Source organism: Euprymna scolopes, chromosome 41, assembly GCF_053919585.1.
Source record: "Euprymna scolopes isolate OS-2025 chromosome 41, ASM5391958v1, whole genome shotgun sequence".
NCBI lineage: Eukaryota > Metazoa > Mollusca > Cephalopoda > Sepiida > Sepiolidae > Euprymna > Euprymna scolopes.
Window position 1 is genome coordinate 18,856,080 of NC_136522.1, and position 22,891 is coordinate 18,878,970.

Consider the following 22,891-nt stretch of genomic DNA (forward strand, 5'->3'; position numbering starts at 1 on the left):
AAAAAAAAAAAAAAAAATTTTTTTTTTTTTTTTTTCAACACACTTTTTGACTGGAGCTATTTCTCAAGTATTTTTGCCAGTAGGGGTGGCATAGTCTAACAAAAAAAAAATTAAAAAAAATCAAATCAAGACATCCCTTTTGTTTGCATAAAATAAAATATGGAACCCATTTTGAAAAACAAGTTTGTTTTCATCATCCTTCTTTCCTCTAACTTAAAAAAAAAAAAAAAAAATTTTTTTTTTTTTAAATCCAAGTACATGTGGTGGTGGTCAGTTGGAAAAAGCCAGATGCCGAGAGCAGGTGAAGAGTGCCACTTTTTAATCAATGTGTGGACAAGTTACATAGCAACCTGTCCCATGGAAGAAACCCTGTGTTTCAAGCTCTTTTTTCTTTGTTTAAAAATAGAGATCCACACATGGAGTAGGGGGGGGTGGCAGAAAGAGAGGAAAGGAGGGAAGAGAATCTTCTATGTGGATAAGACAGTGTGTGTAGATGCAAATGATGGAAAAAAACAAAACAAAGAGGTGTGGATGGTGGTGCTTAACTTCTATTTTCAATAATAGAAGGTCCATGTGTGAGCTCTTTCTTGTGTTTGTTATGCGTGCATATTTGGCAAGTCATAAAGACTTTTTTTAACCATCCCATAAAGCAAATAACAAAAAGTTATCCCGTGCATGTGTACGTGTGCAGTTCAGTGATTGCAGAAGGGGGGGGGGGTGTTGCAGTATAGTTGTGATGAGTAAAGAGAAGGAATATCGATGACCAATGTTTAAAAAAAAAAAATCCAGTTTTGGAGAGGGGTTAGTGTGTTGTGTCTAAAAGGTGTTCAGTGAGAGGAAGGGATTGGAGTGGTAGATATTTCATTGAGTCTTCATTTTCTTTTTGGAAGGTCTCCCGTCAGTCGACCCACCTCCGCCCGAAGGGGACGAGGAGTTCTCCTCCTCCAGTTGCATGTCTTTTGCCTGCTTTTCAAAATACTGAGACAGGTTGAGACCTGCCTTGTATTCCGGGGCAGATTTCTTGTTATATTCTTTGCAGTTGCTGAAAATCAAGCGAATGTCACGTAAAAGAGAACCAGTCTCTTTGTATTGGAATTTGTGGATTCTGTTGCGGATTGTAGAGAAATCCATTGGCTCCTTGATGATTTCATAATAATCTGGGACCTGCAAGAAAAAAAAGACAAATATTATGTAACATAAAATTATTGTAACAATCTTCCTAATTGGGTAGGGAGGGGAAAAAAAAAAAAAAAAAAATTACATTATTGAACATAAAATTATCATTGTAACAATCTTCCTAATGGAAGGGAAGAAAAAAAAAAAAAAAAAAAAAAAAAAAGAGAGCTGAGCATGCAAGCTCAATCCAGCTACAAATATAAGTTCTTTACTTCTTTTTCTGGTTGCCAAACAGATGCACTGCCGCTTGCGTGAGTAGTTTCTTCTATTATATCTTTATTCCTGGTTGTTTGCTTCATCAGAAAATATCATTTCTTACTAATAGTTTTCAGTGATTTCTCACTGATAAAACCCAGTAATTTTCCCTGGAATCCGAGTTATAGCAAGTCTCCCTATTTCTTTATTATTGTTATTCCTTTGGTGTTCTTGCAGCAGCAATATACATATAATTTCCGACTGACAACAGGTTTCTATGAAATCTGAATGACAGTATGCTTCCTTAAAATTACAATATTCTTTGTACCTTTCCAGTCTAGGTCTGGGTGGTACTGTTCCTCCTCTCCTCAATTTTTCCATCTTTTTGAACTCTCTCTAGCAACTTTCCATGGTACCAATTAATGTTAGTCCCCACCGCACTTTTTTGAGAGGTGGTGGGAACTAGGAGGTGGTGTTGGTGTTGGTGTTGTTGTTGTTGATGGTATTAATATTACTACTACTACTACTACTTGTGGGAGCTGTGGAAATTCCACAGCAGCATATTTATTATGTAATATATTGCTTCTGTGAATGGAGACCCCGCAATATTATTGTAGCCCCTTTTATTAAAACTATAAAAGTATTTATCTAAGTAATCTGGTTATTACGGTTTATCTCCAATATCGTTATAGGAGTCTGACATATTTCCATGGTATAGACGCCCAGGACGAATGGAAACCCCACAATATCATATTATCTTGATATATAATTATTTCCTGATAATTTCAGTGTTATGTGGCTAGTAGTTTGAGTTTATTGGTTAAATATTTTCACACACATGGGACAACACACACACACTAATTCTTGTAACTTTTTATATACACATAGATTATATCTTTTTTTTTTTTTTTTTACAAGGTGGTCACCACTTATCAAGGCCCGGAAGCCACTCAGGGATAAGGGTTATTGTAAGTACAGTATGTTAGTGTGGATATTTTAGAGTGTCTACTTAAGGGGGCGGTTCATCAGGAATTTGTTTACGTTGGACTTGAAGACATCCAAGTTGTAGTCAGGAGGGAAGCAGGCAGACGGAACAGAGTTCCACAGGCGTGCAGTTCTAAGAAAGAAGCTTTGTTCATGGAATCTATGTTTTGATTTAGGCATAGATAAAGAGTGGGGAAAGTTTTTGACAGTGAATTCAGCTAGACGGGGTGTTTTTTGTAAAAGATTGGCGAGGGGGGGACCAGAGATTGGAGTTCATCTCCAATTTATGAGAGGAGGTTGTGCCTATCTTTTATTTGAGTGACTTTTATTTTATAAAATTCACGCTATCATGTGGTCTCGCGTGTTTGCTTGGCTTTTTAGTATAAATAAAACAAAACTAATTGAAAAGAAATCGGTTCTTTGGCTTTCTCACCAGGGACGTCCAGAAAGCAAAACCCGTCATATCAGACAATTGCTAATCATTTGGACACTCCCCTTTTTTGTAGGGAGCTGGTTTACCCCAACATCTTGGGAAAACAAACAAATATGCAAAAACTGGCTCACAGCCAAAGTTAAGTGCGGGAATTTCATTCCCCTATGGTGTGATGTTTGACCTCATTAAATTTACGCACCTGTGTGAACTCATTCACTTTACATTTTAATCATTTAATTTCATCCATTCTCACTTCTCTGCCCTCTTAGCGTCGTGGTAAGATGTCAAACTTTCTTTTTCGCCTCAAGGCTTCGGGTTCAAGCCTACCTGCCTACCAAAACTTTTTTCTTTTCTTTTACACCTTCAAACACCCGGGCACCCCTGCTAGTAAAACATAAATGACGGAGAATAACAAGATGATGAAAGGAAGACAACTGCAAGTAAATTATTAATCATGTTGGCCTTTGACAAATTGGTGAACCAATTGTTTGCCAGAGAGAGACGAGTAGAAGGAGGAACTTAGGACTGCACGCCTGTGGAACTCTGTTCCATCTGCCTGCTTCCCACCTGACTACAACTTGGATGTGTTCAAGCCCAACGTTAACAAATTCCTAATGAACCGCCCCCTTAAGTAAACACTTCATCAAATTTCCACACTAACATAATGTACTTGCAATAACCCTTATCCCTGAGTGGCTTCCGGGCCTTGATAAGTGGTGACCACTATGTAAAAAAAAAAAAAAAAAAAAAAAAAAAAGGAGTTCCATCATGCGTGACTTCCTCAACAGCTTTGATACCTCTGTGGACCATCAGGAATCAACTTGGCTTTATAAGTGCCTCTCCATCAGCATTAGTCATAAAAATATCTTGAGGCTGATCTCAGATTGTCAAGTCAGCAAGACATCCCATAAAAACTTTTTGATATCTGCATATTGGTTTCATATAAAAGGACAATTTATTAATTTCGTTTTGTGGCATATCAATCCTTTTCAGATTATTTAATGTTGAATCTGATCATTTCAGAAAAAGTTTTTATGTTTCAAGTTCTTTATATCAAATATTTATTTGAGTGCTTTTGTTTTAGAGGAGGATTATCTAAGTAAGGGAGATAACTCCCATATACTAAAAAAAAAAAAAAAAAATTTGCTAAAACGGTTTACGAAAATTAATTGATCCTTTTGGTTTTTAGTCTCATGCCAAAAGACATATACAGAAATTGTTAGGGACCAAGACTGATATGTCCCACCTTCATCTCCTGAAGTCTCTTCGGTGAAAGAGGGAGAAGCAATACGTTACATAATTCTTGCGATAATGGATCAAGCAATGTGATTGATTAAAAAAAAAAAAAAAATTTTTTTAAATTATAAAGTTCATTTTTTTTTTTTTTTTTTTTTTTAAAAGTAGTTTTAACATTGTTTCATTGTTACAGTTTATTTATTTTTGGTTTTGTGTACGTTAATTAAAAAATTTACTTATTTTTATTAACATTTAAAAATGTTAAATTATTTTATTACTTAACATTGTTTCATTTTTAGTTAATTAGTTCTTCTTCGAGTGTTGTTCAGGTATTTGTGTATTGATATTTTTCGTTTGTATTTATTTTATTATTCAAAAATTTGTGTATTCGTTTTTGTTAAAGTTTGTTAATTAATGTGTTTCATTTTCGTAAACTGCATCAGCAATGTTTTTTTTTTTTTAGTAAATGGAAGTTATCTCCCTTAGATAATCCGCCTCTAAAACAGAGGAAAATTGTTTTTGACTTTGCCAGAACCTGATTGAAGGAAAAGAAAACATTGATGTTTGGCACATTTTAAGCCAGAAAGCCAGTATCTTCAGACAGTCTGATTTCATAGTGCCGAGTTCATTTTTTGGGGAAAGAGAAAAATAATGGGGTGGGTATGCAATAATGTACTTACAATTTTTTTGTTGACAGGTCTTAAGAACGGCCAAGAATCTTCATGTTTCATGAGGTCATTGAGAATCTCTTCACAGGCCTTTAATTGGTACTCCTTGTTGTTTCCACGGTAACTGCTCACATAATGTTTCACGTCAGATTCTAAGAGAAAAATAAATAACAGCAATTTTTAAAATGAACAGAAGCAAATAGTTGGATCATTCTACCACTCCAGAAAGTACCAGATTCCTAAAGCAATCTCATGGTATAAAAAAAATATTTTTTTTTTTCTTTTTTTTTTTTTAAACTCACGTTCACCTCAAATAAGGCACATCACCACTTGGATGTGAAGGGCTACTATTTCGGACCATGCTTAGGGAAGATGAACAAGATGTTGGTTTATATTACATTTAAACTTCTGCATATCAGTACAGTCAGGGAAGCAGGTAGCAAGAAGGGAATTCCAAAGTGTAGCTGTTCGAGGGAAGAAATTATTACAGTAGAAGGCTTTCTGGCATCTAGAAACCTAACAGTGAAGGGGTGTGATTTTGTTGCCAAGCAGGCTTTTTTTTTCTTTTTTTTTACCCCAAACAAGGCACATTGCCACTTAGATGTAGGGGGCTACTATTAGGGACATAAGCTACAGGGGTACTATGTGGGGAGTTGGGCAGCAAGATGTTGGTTCATGTTACACTTGAACTTCTGCATGTCAGTACAGTTGGGGAAGCAAGTACCCGGAAGGGAATTCCAAAGTCTAGCGGTTCTGGGGAAGAAACTACTGGAGTAAAAGGCTCTCTTACATCTAGGGATCTCAACTGTGAAGGGGTGGGAGTTTGCTGCTTGTCGGAGAGGGGGGGGGGGTTACAAGTGTTTGCAGTTCGTCGGAGCATTCACCATTAAAGTACTTTTAGAACAGGCAGAGGGATGCTACATTTCGTCGATGGGACAGTTCAGGACCTATCAGGTTGGCAATTCTCTTTCTCTAGGAGTGAGAGACTAGTAGCAGATGCACCAGCCCAGATATGACAACAGTACACCATACGTTGTCGGGAGGGTATGTAGTACGTTGCGGGAGCACGTGCAACAAGTTCACCAGAACATATTTCATTGTTGTAAAATACGCAGAGATGCCACATGGAGCTTAGTTGATAAAGCAGGGCCTATTAGATTAGATTATTCTTTGGACCCTATCCAAGAGGGAAAGAGTAGCAGTAGATGCACCAGCCCAGATGTGGCAACAATACTCCATGAATGGGCGAATGGTTGCTTTGTAAAGATACAGAATACTCTCAGGTGTGAGTAATCTTCTAGCAATGTTGGTTGATTGGTTGTTTTTGTTTTACGGCATATCAACCCTTTTCGGGTTATTTAATGCCGAATCCAAAGGTTTTGAAGAAAAGTTTTTTTAATAGAATATATTTGTTGTTTTCACGTCGGCTTCTATTTAACACATAGTTGGGACCCTAACAGGTACTACCACTCCGGGGTCAGAGTGAACCTGGAAGCAATATAATTAAAGAGTGGCTCCACACTCCACACAAGCTGCGGCCTCACCACTGGATATAGTTTAAGGTCATATCCAGGACCCCTATTGAGGGACTTTTACCCTCTGCAGGGGGGCAGTCGGCGTATTCTAATGCCCCACCGACAGGGCCTCTAGCATGGTAGAGGGAACTCACATTCTTTGCAGCAGCCTTCGCACTGTCTTCAATGTATTTGTTCCAGTTCATGTTGCATGTGAATGTTAATCCAAGGAGTTTGAAGAAAGACTTCTCAGGTAGGATGTTATTTTTCATGGATATCAGTGATTTCGAAAGCTTCTTGTAATTGTTGAAGGAAAGCAGCTTAGTCTTAGTAGCATCAAATGTTACCATCCATTTGCGGCCCCAATTCCACTTTGGTCTGGAGGTCATTTTTTAACGATTCTGCCATTATTTTAGATTTATGTACATCCATTATTCTTGCGTTGACCAAGTACAAAATTGACTTCACAATCTAGTGAGAAATGATTACTGATAGACTTTTCTTAGTCAATAGTACTTAACACTACTGTTAAATTCACTAAACTTATTGTATTCACTAATTTTTTTCAATCAAACTAGCACCTGCTCCACTCAGTGCTCTAATGATATTGTGATACTATCGTTGACCTGCGACCATTAAGGAAGGAAGCAGGAAATATATTTATCAATAGACAATGGACAGAAATTTGTTCTTAACAGAGAGGTAAGGGTCGATTTAAATTTGGGTGTGATGAATGATGATAGCAAAAGAACAATCGAGATATTTAGTTTTATGACGCTAGAGAGTGCCATGGAGTTTTTAACAATAGAACCTATTTATGGATAACAAAGGTCAACTTACAAATCAACCGACAACAATCGTGAGTTGGGACTTTATGACAGAGTTCAGTTGGGCTTTGACTACAGTTGGAGACAAACTAAAAAGGCAGTTCTTCAGGGCAATGGTAGAGTCTGTCCTTGTATACAGTGCTACAGCCTGGACACTTACTAAAAGATTGGAAAGAAAACTAGACAGCATATATACCCGTATGCTATGAACAATATTAAATATATCTTGGCAACATCATCCCCCGAAGTAGCAATTTATGGCAACCTACCTGCCATATCTAATACCATGAGGGAGAGACCCCTAACATTTGCTGGTCACTGACGGAGAAGCAAGCATGAATTAGTGAATGATGTATTGTTATGGATTCCACAACACGGACGTGCAAGCAAAGGATGACCTATATTCACGTACATCCAGCAGATAGCACACGACGCCAACTGTGAAACTGAAAATTTGAGGCAGCTGATGGAAGACAGGAAACTCTGGAGAGGAAGAGTCACATTGGTCCGGGCAAGGAGCCCGTTCTGATGATGACAGTTGGAGACAGATCGTGGCTTGGGCCAGGTCGGAAAAGCTTTTGGGAGATCAAGATGAACTGACAGCAACAAATGAACCCTGCCTCGACAGAAAATAGTTGTGAACTGTAGCATGTAGACACACACACACACACACACACACACACACACACACACACACACACACGAATCGACATATGTGAAGCATCAATGTCTGTTTTTCTTGTGTTTTGTTTTATTTTTCTACTTGTGGACCCGTGCATCTCCATCGATGATCACTAGTATGGACTAGACGATGACATGGCCAGAATAAAAGTGATGAAAGATGGAGAACAAAGCCACGCAACGTTTGGAGTTGGCTACCTGCCACGAGGGTTCACAACATCACGAATTTCTATTGTTTTACATTACCAGAGATGTAAATGAACTTTTGAAAAGAGAAACAAACCGAAATTTAAGGTACAATAAAAAGGGGGGGGGGAAGAAGGTTAGTCAGCAGTTTGTCAGCGATGAGGAGAAAACTTTAAATTTGAAGTAGAAATTATGGTACTTGTACAGTTTAATCAAGGCATAAAAAAATGAAAATAAAAAAAAAAAAAAAAAAAAAACATTGTAAATATCTGTTTTGAACTGAAGAATTTCACTTAATTTGATCGAGTAGTTTTTACAGCGGAAAAACGTTTTTATGAGAGCGCGTTGAAGGCAGACATCTTGGATTTGTTCTTAATTTTTGTTTGGAGTTTAGAAACGTCATGGGGAGATAACTCCAGTTAAAGCGCCGACACTCCCTCTCCATCTTTAATACTAGCTTTCTTCCTAAAAAAAAAATTAAACCTTTTGCTTGGTATCATAAATTGTTTTTTGTTTTTTTCACTGTAAAACAAAACCTACTTGATGAAATTAAGTGAAATTTTTTTCCGGGGAACTTAATTCCATAACGGATACGTACAATTTAAACTTTTCCGATATTTTCATTTTTTAATGTCTTGATTAAACTGTACAAGTACTGCAATTATTACTATGAAGTAAAATTGAAAGAAAAATAATGTTACATGATTTTTCAGAACAAAAAAAAAAAAAAAAGTATAAAAAGAAAATAGAAAGGAAATGACAATGGCTAGGTGGTTAACACAAGCCTGAGCAGGTCAAGTTTGAATCCCATTCGTTCCATAGAACACGTTCATCAAACCCACACTTGACTTTGCGTCTAATCTTCTGGAAATATTAGGAAAAAAAAAAAAAAAAATAAATAAATAAAAGTGGAGAGAGAGAGAAAGAAAGAGGGGGGGGGTCAATGTGCACTGGCTATCTAACCTGCAAAGAGTATTTATTCCGAAATCTGTTCTTAACATGGAGTGATCAAAATTAAGAAAATGACTTTCGGAATAAACACTCATGTTAAGAACCTCCCATATTAATAATAGTTTTCGGAATAAACACCCTTTCCAGGTTGGAAAAACAGTGCACATTGGAAAAAAAAAAAAAAAAAAAAAAAAAAAAAAAAAATGATAGAAAATATGGTTCTTGTTCAGAATACACCCTATATTAAAAAACAAAACTCAAGAAAAATCTGCATGATGTATGTACCCATGACGAAACAAAAATTTCATATTCCAAAAGTCATAAATTGATTAAGTAGTTTTAGTTTTATAAAGAAAATTATTTTTTAAGCGATTAATGGGAATTTATAGGCATTACAACATAAATCTCATTTAAATTATGCTGAGTTTTTCTTTTTTTTAGATAGTTTCCAAAATGGTGAACAAGACTGCCGCTTTTCAGTTAATCATGAAATTTGATTTTCTTGTTTAAAAATAAAACCACTTGATCAATTTACGTGATTTTTAGAACATAATATTTTCGTTACGTCATGCGTACGTACATAATTTTTTTCTTTGATTTTTTTTAAATGTAAGGAGAATTACGGGCAAAAATTAAATAAATCTAATGCACATATACAAACATTTTTTTTTCTTCGATTTGGTTAAAAATAAGTTAACATGACTAAAAAAAAACATTCAGATACTTTTGCTTGGAGAGAACTAGCCACTATCTCCGAATGTCTAAGGTCTCTCTGTACAGGGTCAACCTGACAAAATACTTTTACCAACAAGTAAACCCTAATTAAATATTCAAAATCACATAGAATGTAGGGGATGCCCCATTCTCTTCCCTGCAACATCTTTCTCACAAAAGAGATGCTGCGAGCTTGTCTCTACTTTATCGTTATTTTCATGGCTTGTCTAAGCTCCAATCTATGCACCCCCTCCCCACACTTTGACAAGAAAAACTTGTTTAGCTGAAAACAATAATTTCCCCCACTCTTTCTATGTGCCTAACCCTAAAAAAGATTCCATGAACAAAGCTTCTTTCTTAGATCTGCACACCTGTGGAACTCTTCCATTTGCCTGCTTTCCAGTTGACTACAATATGGTCATCTTCAAGTCCAATGTAAACAAGTTCTTGATAAGCCGTTCCCCTTAAGTAATCCAATTTACCAAATTTCCACTAATGATTACTACGACATTGTCCCATCAACTACTGTACACTCTTTTAACCCTTATCCTCGAGTGGTCTCTTGGCCTTGATAAGTGGGGATGCCTATGTAAAAAAAAAAAAAAAAAAAAAAAAAAAAAAAAAAAAAAAAAAAAAAAAAAAAATGCAACCTAAATAAGTTCTCCTCGATATGGCTAACTTATACTTGTTTTTACAAGGTATGGTGCACCTTCTCCAAGTGATGTAACTTCAAGTAACAGTACGAAGCTGGAGACTCCACCAGCCGAGAAGAATTTTTGTCCTGGAATTTGACAAGACCAAGAGACCACAAGAAGTATATATTAGAACATTAAATTGGTCAATTTGAGGGAGGAAAATTATGTTCCAACTAATTTACTAACTGTGTTGGAGATGTAAAGGAGAACTTTAACTGGAATGTTCAAATATCTGTGTGTCTCAATTAGAGATCAAGTGTTAACCCCAGGGAGAAAGGGGGGAGGGACTAGATTTCTGATAGAAATTCAACTGAAGGAAACTGAAACTTCAAACTAAGCAAATTTATTTATTTTTTTTTTTTTTTAGATGAAGAATTGTTATTGGTTCAGAGTTTAAGCTACTGTGTAACAAATTGCCAAGATCGCTGAAAAAAAAAAAAAAAAAAAATGATGGGATCCTTCTCCCATTCCAGTAGATATCTCACTCCTGATGCAATTCTTTACCTATATAAAAGCCAGGTTCAGCCAACGATGGAGTACTGTTGCCACATCTGGGCAGGAGCTGCTAGAAGCAGCTTATTCTGTCTTGACAGAGTTCAAAATAGACTTTGTAGCTTAGTGGGGGATGCCCTTTTCTCTTCCCTGCAATCTCTTTCCCCACAGACATTTCGAGCCTGTCTCTGCTTTATCGTTATTTCCATGGCAAGTGCTCAGCTGAGCTTCAATCCATGCCCCCCCCCAATCGCTAAACTTTCACGAAAAACACTCATCTAGACGAAACTATCAATAATTTCCCACACTCCTCGTCTGTGCCTAGACCTAAATGTAAATTCCACAAACAAAGCTTTCTTAGAACTGTGGAACTCTTCAGATAGCCTGCTTTCCAGCTAACTACAATCTGATTGTCTTCAAGTCCAACATAAACAAGTTCTTGATGAACCGTCCCCCTAAGTAATCCAATTTACAAAATTCCCACTACTTATGTTTACTACGCTATAACCACATTGACTAATGTATACCCAATAACTCTTATCCTCGAGTGGCCTCCGGGCCTTGATAAGTGGTGATCCCCATGTTAAAAAAAAAACAAAAAAAAACACTGCACTCTGTTGTTGGTATAGCAAATGAGGTTTGACCCGTGGAAAAGGAGAAGCTCAGCGGATATGTTGAGAGGTTCAAATTGAACAATATTCCAAATTGCATGGGAAAGACTTACCTTCATTATCAAGGATAGATAATTTGCTTTTTGAAATGCGTGAGCGCTTGGGAGTCTCATCATCCGATTCAGATTTAGCTCGTTTTTTAGACCGTGGATTGACGGGACTTCCCCGCCTAGAACCCGGCTGACTAGAAGTGCCAGGCGATTTGCTACTGGACTTGCTACTCGATCCTTTCTTGCCTGGAAAGACATTAATACAAATTATCAATTCTCATCTTAAATATTTTAAAACAATTTTCATTTTTAGTTATGATCTTTGACCAATAAAAATGTTCTCATATTTTAACCTATTTAATCCCTAACAAGGCATACTTGGAATGCAAGTGCTACTATTTGAGATTGTATCTAACAGAGCAATGTGGGGAGTTAAGCAGCTATATATATTTTTTTATTCATTTTTCTTTATGGAAATCACTCCAGACAAGGCATGAAGCCATTTGGTGTAAGGTACTAGAAAAAAATTATATATATATATATATATATATATATATATATATATATATATATATAAAATACCACTTAAATAGGTAAAAAAACAAGCCAAAAAGTGTGAAGACTACAGATTACAACAAGGGAAGCGAGAGTTACGAAGCTGATGAAAATAAACCCCAAGGTTCATTTTCTATTCTCATTTAAATCATTTGGACTGCTGTTCTCATCTTGGGCATTATTCTCACAACGATTCAGCCGATGTCACCTCTAACATTTTTCAGGTGTTATCTTGCTGGACATAGAAATCTTGGCGTCAAACTCAAGTGACAATATTGAAAGGTCAAAAAAACAAAAAAAAAAAACGAAAAGGGTTGATATGTTGTCGAGATTCAGCTGGTGGAAAGGAATGGAAAGAAAGATGATTTAAAAAGAAAATGGAAGAAAGAGAATGGAGAGAAACTTAATTGCTCATAGATATCGTGAGAAGGAATAAAAATGGATTGATAAGAGCTATTTACGTTTCTCAAAGAATCCTTGGAGAATTATTTTCTGGGTCATAAAACTGAAGTGGAATTTGGTCATAAATTGACTTTCCCAAAGATTTGGGAAGAGGGTAATTGAGTTTCAGCGATAACCAAATGTTTTTTTTGCAGAAGCCTTATCAAACCCTTTTTAAGCAAGATGATTTAGTTGTCTATTTTTTCTTTTTGTCATAAAACCAATTTTCCTAAAATTGATTAAATGTTGAAAATTTTTTTTATCAAATTTGTTGTATATTCAAAATTACACTTATTTTCAAAAAAAAAGAAAATCTTTATGATGTACATACTCACAGAACAAAGATGTCATATTCTAAAAATCATGTGGGTTTGGCTAGGAACTTTTCTATTTGGTTAGTAAACAAAAATATTTAGTTGTCAAAGGTCAACTAAAGATAAATTTGACTATAGAGACGTGTTTGACTGAAGGAAAATTAAACAAAGAATGTTATTTATGAAAAGGAATTAAAATCTTTAAATGATATGCTTACTTTTTTTGTTTCCTGAGCAATGTCGGCAAAGCCATTTGGTCTTTGGTACTTTCTTGAGGGGTGGATTGGCACAAGACAAATGGTAAGCATTGGGGCACTTATCACAGAGAACCAAGGCGCCTCGACGACCACACACAACACAAGCATGGCTGTCAGTACGTGAATCTTTGCGCCGAGATCCTTCAGTTTCTGTTGTATCATAACTAAAAAAAAAAAAAATAATAATAGATTATACAATATGAGATGAAAAGGATACGGAGTAAGAAAGGTATTTATGCAGAATACTAATTGTATTAAAATTGTAATTTAGAAAGCCATTCTTAACATGAAAAGGCATTTTGCAACTATTCTGTACTTTCACCTAATATACAAAAAATATTGTAAAAATTGAAATTTGAAAATCCCATTGAAAAAATATTCTGCATAAGGTTAAACAAAAAAGTTCTTGTGGATTTTTAATTTTGATTTCAAATGATGTATTTTCAATTAATTTTATCATTTTTAAGACCGTTTTTTTTTTCATCGTATCTAATAGTTTATATTACACTCGATTTAAAACTGTCTTTTCAGAACGATAAATACAAAATGGAAAACAAAAGCAAATTTGCACAATTTTCTTATTTCAATTCAAGCTAGGCTGAAAAGCTACTGAAACAGATTGTGATATCAACGAAGCGTTTGGTCCAGGAACCACTACTGAATGCACAGCCCAATGGTGGTTTAAGAAATTTTGTGGCGGCGATGAAAGTTTGAGAACTTACTTCTGATTTAGACGTAACATATGATTTCCAACCACTTGAAAGAGATTAGAAAGCCAAAAACTTGATAAATGGGTGCTCCACGAATTAAAAGACAACCAAAAGAAACGCCCCCCCCACATGAAGTGTCATTTTTTCTTTTATGTAACAAGAACATTTCTCAAGCGAATTGTAACTTGAGATGAAAAGTGGGTGCTTTACAACAACTGGCGATGTTCAGGCCAGTGATTAGATGTCAACAAAGCTCCACGACACTTCCCGAAATCAGAGTTGCACCAAAAGAAGGTAATGCTGACTGTTTGGTGGTCTGCAACCGGTCTCATCCATTAGTTTTTTTTGAATGGTAACAGAGTACTCAACAAATGGATTAAATGCAATAAAAACTGATAACACTCGGCATTAGTCAGCAGAAAAGGCCTGAGCACACGTTGCTAAACTGACCCTGCAGAAATTGAACCAATTCGGCTACAAAACCGTCTCATCTGCCATACTCTGCAGACTTCTCAAGAAACTTGACAACTTTCGGCACGAGAAATGCTTCAAAAACCTAAACGATATCAAAAACGCCTTCACCGACTTCATTACCACCAGAATGCAAGATTTTTACGCTATTGGCGTAAATACATTTGTTTTGTGTTGGCAAAAGCGTGTTGATTCTGATGGTGCTTATTTCGATCAATAAATTTTTGTTTGAGCCGAGATATGTTCATCTGAATTTAAAAGTTAAAAACTACAAAAACTTTGTTAAACTGATACCAAAATATTGAAAAAGATGAAAAAACAAACAAGCAAACAGGGGGGGGATGAATAGGGTGATGAAAAAAAAAAACAAAGACAAAAAAACAAATAGGGAGATAAAAAACAAATAGAGAGATGAAACAAAAATAAAGATGAAAAAAAAAACAGATGAAAAATAAAAAAAGTAGATGAAAAAAAAAAAAAGGAGATGAAAAAAAAAAAAAGGAGATGAAAAAAAAAATGAAAAAACAAAACAAAACGGAGATGAAACAAAACGGAGATGAAACAAAACGGAGATGAAACAAAACGGAGATGAAACAAAACGGAGATGAAACAAAACGGAGATGAAACAAAACGGAGATCAAAAAAAATGGAGATGAAAAAACAAAAAAAAAAACAAAAAAAAACAAACTAAAAAAACAAACAAAAAAAAAAAACAAATAGGGAGATGAAAAAAAAAAGACGAAAATAAAAAAGATGAGATGAAAAAGAAAATATGAAGAGAGAGATGACAAAGAAATACAGAGGGGGAAAAAAAGAAAGGCATACAGGGTCCTCCTTCACAAATGAATAAGTCTGGAGAAAGAAGCCCAATTTACTATCACCATGACTAATGTTTGTGCAAAATTTCCAAAAAAATCCAAAGCATGGTTATTGAGAAATGTGCGAATGAAGAGGGAGATAAAAAACAAAGTCTTACCTTTCTTCTCCACTGCCATCTTCTTCATCCTCATCTTCTTCCTCCTCCTCCTCTTCTTCATCCGAATTTTCTTCTTCTTCCTCCTCTTCTCCCTCCTCTTCCTCTTCTCCTTCCTCTTCCTCATCCTCTTCATCTTCTCCGTCTTCTTCCTCTTCTCCATCTTCTTCAGATTCTTCTGATTCTTCCAGGTAGTTTTGCCGCCCTTTCCGTGGGGAAGGACGGACTTCTTTCGGCCGACAATTCGGGCAAAACCAGTCGCCAGCAGGTACAGTCTGGAAACAGACAAACACATTTAAATGTTTTTCGACACATGACAATGGCCATTAAGTAACAGTTTAACATTTTAGTGGTTTCAATGTAAATCCAACCAGAAATGAAATGTAGAATGAATGCACTACAGGTTCTTGGACCCTATGACGTAAAAATACCTCCAAGAAGCAGAGAAATCTTACCCCTATACAGTAGAAATTCCTAAATATAAGAAAGCCTTCTACTGTAATAGTTCCTTCCTTAGGACTGCCAGACATTGGCATTCCCTTCTGGGTTCCTGTTTCCCCGACATGCAGAAGTTCAAGTCTAATGTAAACAAACATCTTGCTGCTCAACTCTCCTGCAAATCATGTCCCAGATAGTAGCCCCCTACATCAAAGTGGCACTGTGCTTTGTTTGGAGGTGACAATGCAACAAAAAATGTATTTTTATATATCCAATCAGGAGATGTTGGCAGCTATAGATGCCATAAGTTCCTAATCCGCCCACGCTTGGAATATGCTTCTGCAGGCTAATGTCCGAAGTTAAAAAAAAGAAAAGGACATTCTGGAAAGGATCCAGCATAATATAACTTGTACAAGGCATCTCCAATTTGCCCTACTCCGAATGCCTCACCCGTCTCAACCTATATACTCTAGAATTCCAGACAGCATGTTGATATATTACAGGCCTACAAAATAATAAAGGGTTTTGACATTGTCCCCTATAACAACCGTGGCAACAGCTTTGTTCGCTCCAGCTTTCAACCCATCCACCAAGGGACATAATCTGAAGATGCAGATCCAGCATCATCCTGGTTCGCGTGGCCACTTCTCTAATACAACGGGTCCTATTTGAAACAGGTTAAGTTCTCACACCATCAATGCCCCCTCAGTAAATGCTTTCAAGTTACCCCTGCTGCCGAATGGAAGAACCACAAACACCTATCAATTTTTTCTACTGAGCCCGTGACCCTACCCTCATATTTTTCATTTGCTACTTGAAACTCTTCGACAGAAGAGGATCAAAATCTTAGCATATGGTCTTAATACTTGGGTAACTAATGACCTTGACTTATGATAGACTTTTTTTAAACAAACAAATTTATCTGAACTGAATTAAATGTTGGACCAAATATAGTATGTAACAAAACTGGCTATTTAGAATAACACTTTGAATAAATAAATAAAAAGCATTACACACACACATATATATATACACATATATATATATATATATAATCTTTATGTCACAGAATAAATCAAGTAGTTTTTGTTTTTAACTAAGAAAATCAAATTTTATTAGAAATTGAGGCGCTATTTTTTGGATAAGCCATTTTTTTAATCCACTATAAATAGGGATGGGAGCCGACAACTCAATGCGAACTACTGGGCCTTCTAATGGATACAATTTATGTTTAAAATTGCTAAGAAATGATAAAAATGAAAAACAAGAAAAAGATTTTCTATATCTATAACAGTGACAATGTATGCGAGGACACTAACCGAACAAATTTTTTATCTACAAACTTGATATATGGTACATAGGGTATTCAGACACATGAAAACCTTTTAATCAGTTTTTATCTATCAAAAAAAAAAAAAAAAAAAGCTAAGGGATCAAAATTGAAAAATTGGTACTGGGGGGGGAGAGAGAGAGAGAGAGAGAGAGAGAGAGAGAGAGAGAGAGAGCATCAGATTATCTGTTTGTCAACTGCTTCACGACTGTGCATGTGCAGTCGTGAAATATGACAGCTTCCTTTAACCCCAGAATTTTTTTTTTTTTTTTTTTTAATCATGAAACCCACACGTGACAGAAGTCAGCGTGCAACTGACGCACGAACATAAACAACCCCCTCGTTCACTGGTTGAACCATGCATAGACCTGTACGTTGAAGACGAGTTGGGCTGACAAGCCATAAGAGTAAGAAATTGTTTTCTTGAAAGGCAACTTGAAAGTACAATTCGGCAGTAAAGAGTTAAGTAGATTTGTAAAAACTTTCAAGAGTGTAGCAAGCTGGCCTAATGGTTATGGTACTTGACTCGTTGTCACTAGGTTTTGGTTTAGATCCTAGCTCAAGTATTTTCTTTTTACTTACAAGAAATAAACTGTTTAGAAAAAACAATACTTGCATGCACATGTCTCAGTTTCTTTGTGTGTGCCTTTTTTTTTTTTTTTTTTTTTTTTTTTTTTTTTTTAAAGGAATTTAACATTATGTTTAATACCGGGCAATGCTGGATACATCTGCTAACATATAAAATTTTTTTTGAATTTCTCAGCAAAAGTCATTTGTTGGCTTTCTTTATTTACAATATATTATTTCCGTCATTAATTTACATGAATTGTAATATATGAGTGACCTTGTTTGTGTGTGCAGGACGGTCTTTACAAAACTGTTCAATCTACAGACTTGCTATTTGGGGGGATTTGAATCTGCGAAATAAATTTAATTTGGTTTTTAGCAGGTAAAAATAGCTAAAGAGTCAAAATTGAAAAATTGGAACTTGGGAGACCCAAGTTGAATTTAAAGTGTTCCTTTACGCATGCGCAAATATACATTTATACGTTAAAGCCAGTTGATTTATCTATCAGATAGCAGCCAATACCGCTCGAAAGCTAAATGTTTTCTTTTCGATTGTCACCTAGGAATATTTCTCTTTTCATTTTTTTTTTTTTTTTTTTTTTTTTTTTTTTTTAAATCACAACTATATATTGGGTACAATATAATAATCAATTGAGAATAGGCCTTACAATAATACGCAATCTGCATAAATTAAAATTTATTTATGTGTATTTAATGACCGGGCAGCATTTAAAACTAAAATCTTCAGTGAAGTTTCAACACAAATCAGATCACCATTACTTACTTTCTTTTTGATTTAGAATCGGACAATTTTTAACAACCACTAAGTAATGAATTTGCTCCAACCTCAAAGCCCTGCATTCTTTTTTTTTTTTTTTTTTTTTTTTTTTTACAAGGGTGTCACCACTTATCAAGGCCCAGAGGCCACTCGAGGATAAGGGTTAATAGGTATACATTAGTCATTGTGATTTTAGCATAGTAAACAGTGGGAATTTTGAAACTTGGATTACTTAGGGGGACGATTCAATTAGAACTTATTCACATTGGACTTTTTCTTTTTTTTTTTCATAGGTATCAACTCATTATCAAGGCCAAGAGGCCACTCAAGGATAAGGGTTAAAGAGTGTACAGTAGAAATTGGACAATATAATAATCATTATTAATGAAAATTTGTTAAATTTGATAACTTATATGGAACGGCTCATCAAGAACTTATTTACGTTAGACTTGAAGACAACCATATTGTAGTCAGCCGGAAAGCAGGAAAATGGAAGACAATTCCACATTCCACAATTCTATACCAAAAGATAGGAATCGTTAAGTTCTTTCAATAAGAATAGTAATGTCAGTACTTTTTATAGAATAAGGGTATGATTATTATTATTATTAGTAGTATTATAATAAACCAAGTATTCTTTCTGAAGTTTTTATTTATTTAATTTTTATTTTTTTAAGTAAAATGGGAAATTGTAGAATCAAAATTTTCAGTGAGAGAGGGAAGAAGAAGTACTTTGGTTAAAAATAGAATTATCTACAAGGTTCCAGGAATTTCAGCAGAAATCTGCATTTTCTGGGAAAATGCCAATCTCTTCATGAGAAATTGGACTTTTGTATTAATACTCATTTGAAAAATGAGTTTTTTTTTTTTTTTAAATAAAAAGCTAATAAAAAAAAGTGCTTGTTTAGAATTGCACTTAGTTAAACTAAAATACAGAAAAATCTTTGACTCGTCACAGAAAGAAAGATGTCATATTCCGAAAATCACAAATTGATCAAGTAATTTTATTTATTTGTGCACTGTTATCCTCATCTTCATAGTTGTTGTTTCACCACATTCTGGCCAACTCATCCCCTGGCCTTCTTCAAGTGATTAACTGCGACGAGATAGGAATGGCGAGACTTGTAACTGTATCTCCAGTAATTACTGCCTTCCATAGCTGTCGTTTCACGTTTTGGCCAACTAAATTTCTGGCCTTCTTTTTAATAGGATTCAAACTGCCAATGCTCACCTCGAACTATAGAGAATCAACGCCTCTATCCACTGTGCCAGAGGATAAGTTGGCTGAAATGTTGCGAAACAATTATGAAGATGAGGATAACAGTCTGCAAATACACAAATTACTCATCTCAAAGGATTCCAATAATAAAATAAATTAAAAAAAAAAAAAAAAAAAAAAAAAAAAAATCAAATTTTATGAGTGTAAGCAAGGGGTTGGTCAGAAGTGGCCATATTGTTTTAATTAGGACAACAATCCAATTCGACTACAGAGTTTTTGTTTGGATTCAAAGTATAGACTTTAAACTAAAAATCGTAAAATTTGATTTTCTTAATTGAAAGAAACAAAATAAAAAAGAAAATTTATCTAATTTTTGGAATATGACCTCTTTGTTCTATAAGGAGTATGTACATCATAAAGAGTTTTCTGTATTTGAAAATTTTTTTTTTTAATTTAGTGTAATTCTTAATAAGCACCAAGAAAAAAATTAAAAATAAAAACTTCAGAAAGAATACTTGGTTTATTATTATAATAATAATACTAATAATAATACCCTACCAAATAATAATAAAAAATTAAAATCTAGTGGAATTAAGTTTAGTAAAGTTGTAGAAATTTCACTTGACATCAACTTAAAACATTTTGTTAAGATTTTAACAATTATGTGTGTGTGGTGGGGTGGAGGCAAGGGTTTAAAAACCAGAAACAAAACCATCTCATTCAAGTCAAACTGAAGGCATTTCTACTTACTTTGACAGGGGGCTTCAGACAATACATGTGATGTCCTCTATCACATTCGTCACAGAGAAGCATGTGTTCGCCATCTCCCTTCCGTCGACAGATACGGCAGCGAGCATGGAGGGCGGACTTGGACCAAATTATACTTTTCTCCAATGAGGAAAGGTGGAGGAAGATCTGGGGAAAACTGGTGCAATTTATCAACGATTCTTCCCACCGTTGAAACAGGGTTCGGGCTTTCTTAGACTTTTGGCTGCTCACAACAACCACCGGTTTATCATCGTCTGCAGGGGAGAAAAAAAATAAAGGTAAATTTTTTTCCCCGTTAAAGGAAAGTGAGAGAATTATTACTGAATATATATTTACATAGAATAATAAAAATCTGAAACTCAAACATTTCACCTCATAAATTTTTAAATTCATTGAATGACTAAAATTTGATATATATATATATATATATATATATATATATATATACTAGCGAAGGGTACCCGGCCTTGCCCGGGTGTTTGTAGGTGTGTGTGAAAAAAAAACCAGAAGCCTTGACGCGCATAGTAAAAAAAAGCAGGTGCCCGTGAAAAAAAAAACGAAGCCTTGACGACACGCAGTTGGAAAATAGTAAAGTGTGAAAAAAAAAACAAAAAAAAAAACAAAAAAAAACAGGTGCGCGTTTTTGATTGACGTGACGGCGATAGCTATTCAGCAGTTACGATTTTATGCGGGACAGTTTTTAAATAAATAAATAAATAAATCGGTTTGTTTGTTTTTAACTAAGTTCGGGGAAAACCAGCTCCCTGTTTATTAGGGGGAGTGTCTCGTCTCAAAATGAAAGCTACTGTCTGATATGATGAAGTTGACATTGAACAAACGTTACTTAGCTCTTTAGAGACCACTGGCTTTCGGCCAGAGATTAGAGTCAAGTTTTGCTTTTTGTTTATACTGAAAACCAAATGTAACACGTGCCGATGCGGGAAATGTGGAATAATTAACGTTTGAAAGTCAATAAAATTAAATAGACAGGCGAGCTCCATGGTTAAGTGTGAGATATTATAATTTATGGATGATATAAAAAGTTTTAAGTTGTGAAGCAAGCGAGCACTTCTCTGAAAGAAGCCTTTTGTGGACATCGAGGAAAAACATACATACATACATTTTCGCTTTTATATATATAGGGGTGTGTGTGTGTGTATAAACGGAATAAACCAAAATTACATGTTCACTAACGTTTTGTCTTTATTTCAAAACTTCTGAGAGGATTAATTTAAAGAAATAAAAATACCAGTACAATATTTGAAAATATATTTGCTGTGTTTGTAATGTGAAATGGATGTTTTTGTTTAATTTTCAAACGAAAAAAAAAAATAAATAAATAAATAAATAGCCACGAGCATTTAAAGCATGTACAGTGTTATAGCATGGAGCGAGTGAATTCCCCCCCTCCCACCAACATATAGCCGTTAGAATTTTAAAAGATATGATACCGTTTCTGTTCTTTATTGAAATGAATATAGTTGTTAGAATTCAAACTATTGGATGTGTATATAAAATGAAATGAGTGTATTGATTGATTTTTTTTATTTTATCATCAGTACCATGTTTTTGTGATGTAAGTTATCCTGTATCTAAATTCAAGTTTTGTTCTTTTAATATAAGTTTACTGATTAAAGGAGATGTACATCTTACCCCTACTCCATGACGCGACCGGAAGTTCGGAAAGTTGAAATTAGTACAGTCATTCCAACCGATCTGATGACTTGCAAAAATAGCAAGGGGGGAAGAAAAAAAAAAAAAAAAAAAAAAAAAAAAAAAAAACCCTCCTTGTAGAAAAGTGCCCAGTTGAGAGTGAAAGAATTAATGTTTTTAACCAATTTTTCGATATTTATTGTTCGAAGGGTCAAGCTTCAAAACGATACCAATCTTGTGAAAATCCATTGCCTCTGTCGAAAGTTTTTACATCCGGATTTGTCATTTACACATTTCCATATTATTCATCAACAAAATTTGTGTTCAAAGATTTTAAAATTGGATCGTGTGCTTAGTTTAGTCATAAAGACAGTGAACTATATTAGAGGTTGTTCTCTCAACCACTGTCAATTCAACCAGCTGTTAGAAGATATGGATAATCAGTTCACCAATGTTCCATTCTACACAAATGTATGCTGGTTGTCATGTCACAAAGTGTTGAAAAGATTTTATTTGTTAAGACAAGAAATAATCACTTTTTTGGAGATGAGAGGTGGAAACATTGATGAAATTAAAGATGAAAGTTGGCTCCAGAATCTGGCTTATGCCGTGGACATTACAGCACAATTAAATGAACTCAATTTGAAATTACAAGGTAAAAACAAGCTCATCACTCAGTTGTATGATGACATCAAATGCTTCATTACAAAGTTGAGATTATGGAAGTCACAAGTCTCAAATGAAATTTAATTCATTTCCCTATGTGCAAACAGCTAAAAAATAGTACTAATACTAAGTCAGCATTAAGTTTTGCCAAGTATGACAGTCACCTGAAATCGTTGTCAAAGGAATTTCAAAAAAGATTTTGTGATTCCTCATATTTTGAGCAAGAGTTTGCATTATTCACAGCGCCGTTTACTTTTGATGTTACTAAGGCAGACGAAAGCTTACAAATGGAACTGTTAGAAATGTAGTCAGATTCTTTACTCAGAGCAAAGAATTTT

At 35.0% G+C, this 22,891-nt stretch overlaps 1 protein-coding gene across 1 annotated transcript in view; it reads right to left on the minus strand.

Moving 5' to 3' along the window:
• Positions 1-22,891, minus strand: part of LOC145266380 (bromodomain adjacent to zinc finger domain protein 1A-like) — a 106,021-nt gene continuing 83,130 nt past the window's right edge. The window contains exons 17-22 of the mRNA XM_080122011.1: positions 20,217-20,488; positions 15,138-15,409; positions 12,942-13,144; positions 11,477-11,659; positions 4,705-4,844; positions 1-1,164 (exon numbers count right to left, since the gene is read on the minus strand). Of these exons, the coding sequence (XP_079978137.1) occupies positions 862-1,164; positions 4,705-4,844; positions 11,477-11,659; positions 12,942-13,144; positions 15,138-15,409; positions 20,217-20,488 (1,373 nt within the window). The 3' untranslated portion in view covers positions 1-861. The remainder of the gene's footprint in view (positions 1,165-4,704; positions 4,845-11,476; positions 11,660-12,941; positions 13,145-15,137; positions 15,410-20,216; positions 20,489-22,891) is intronic.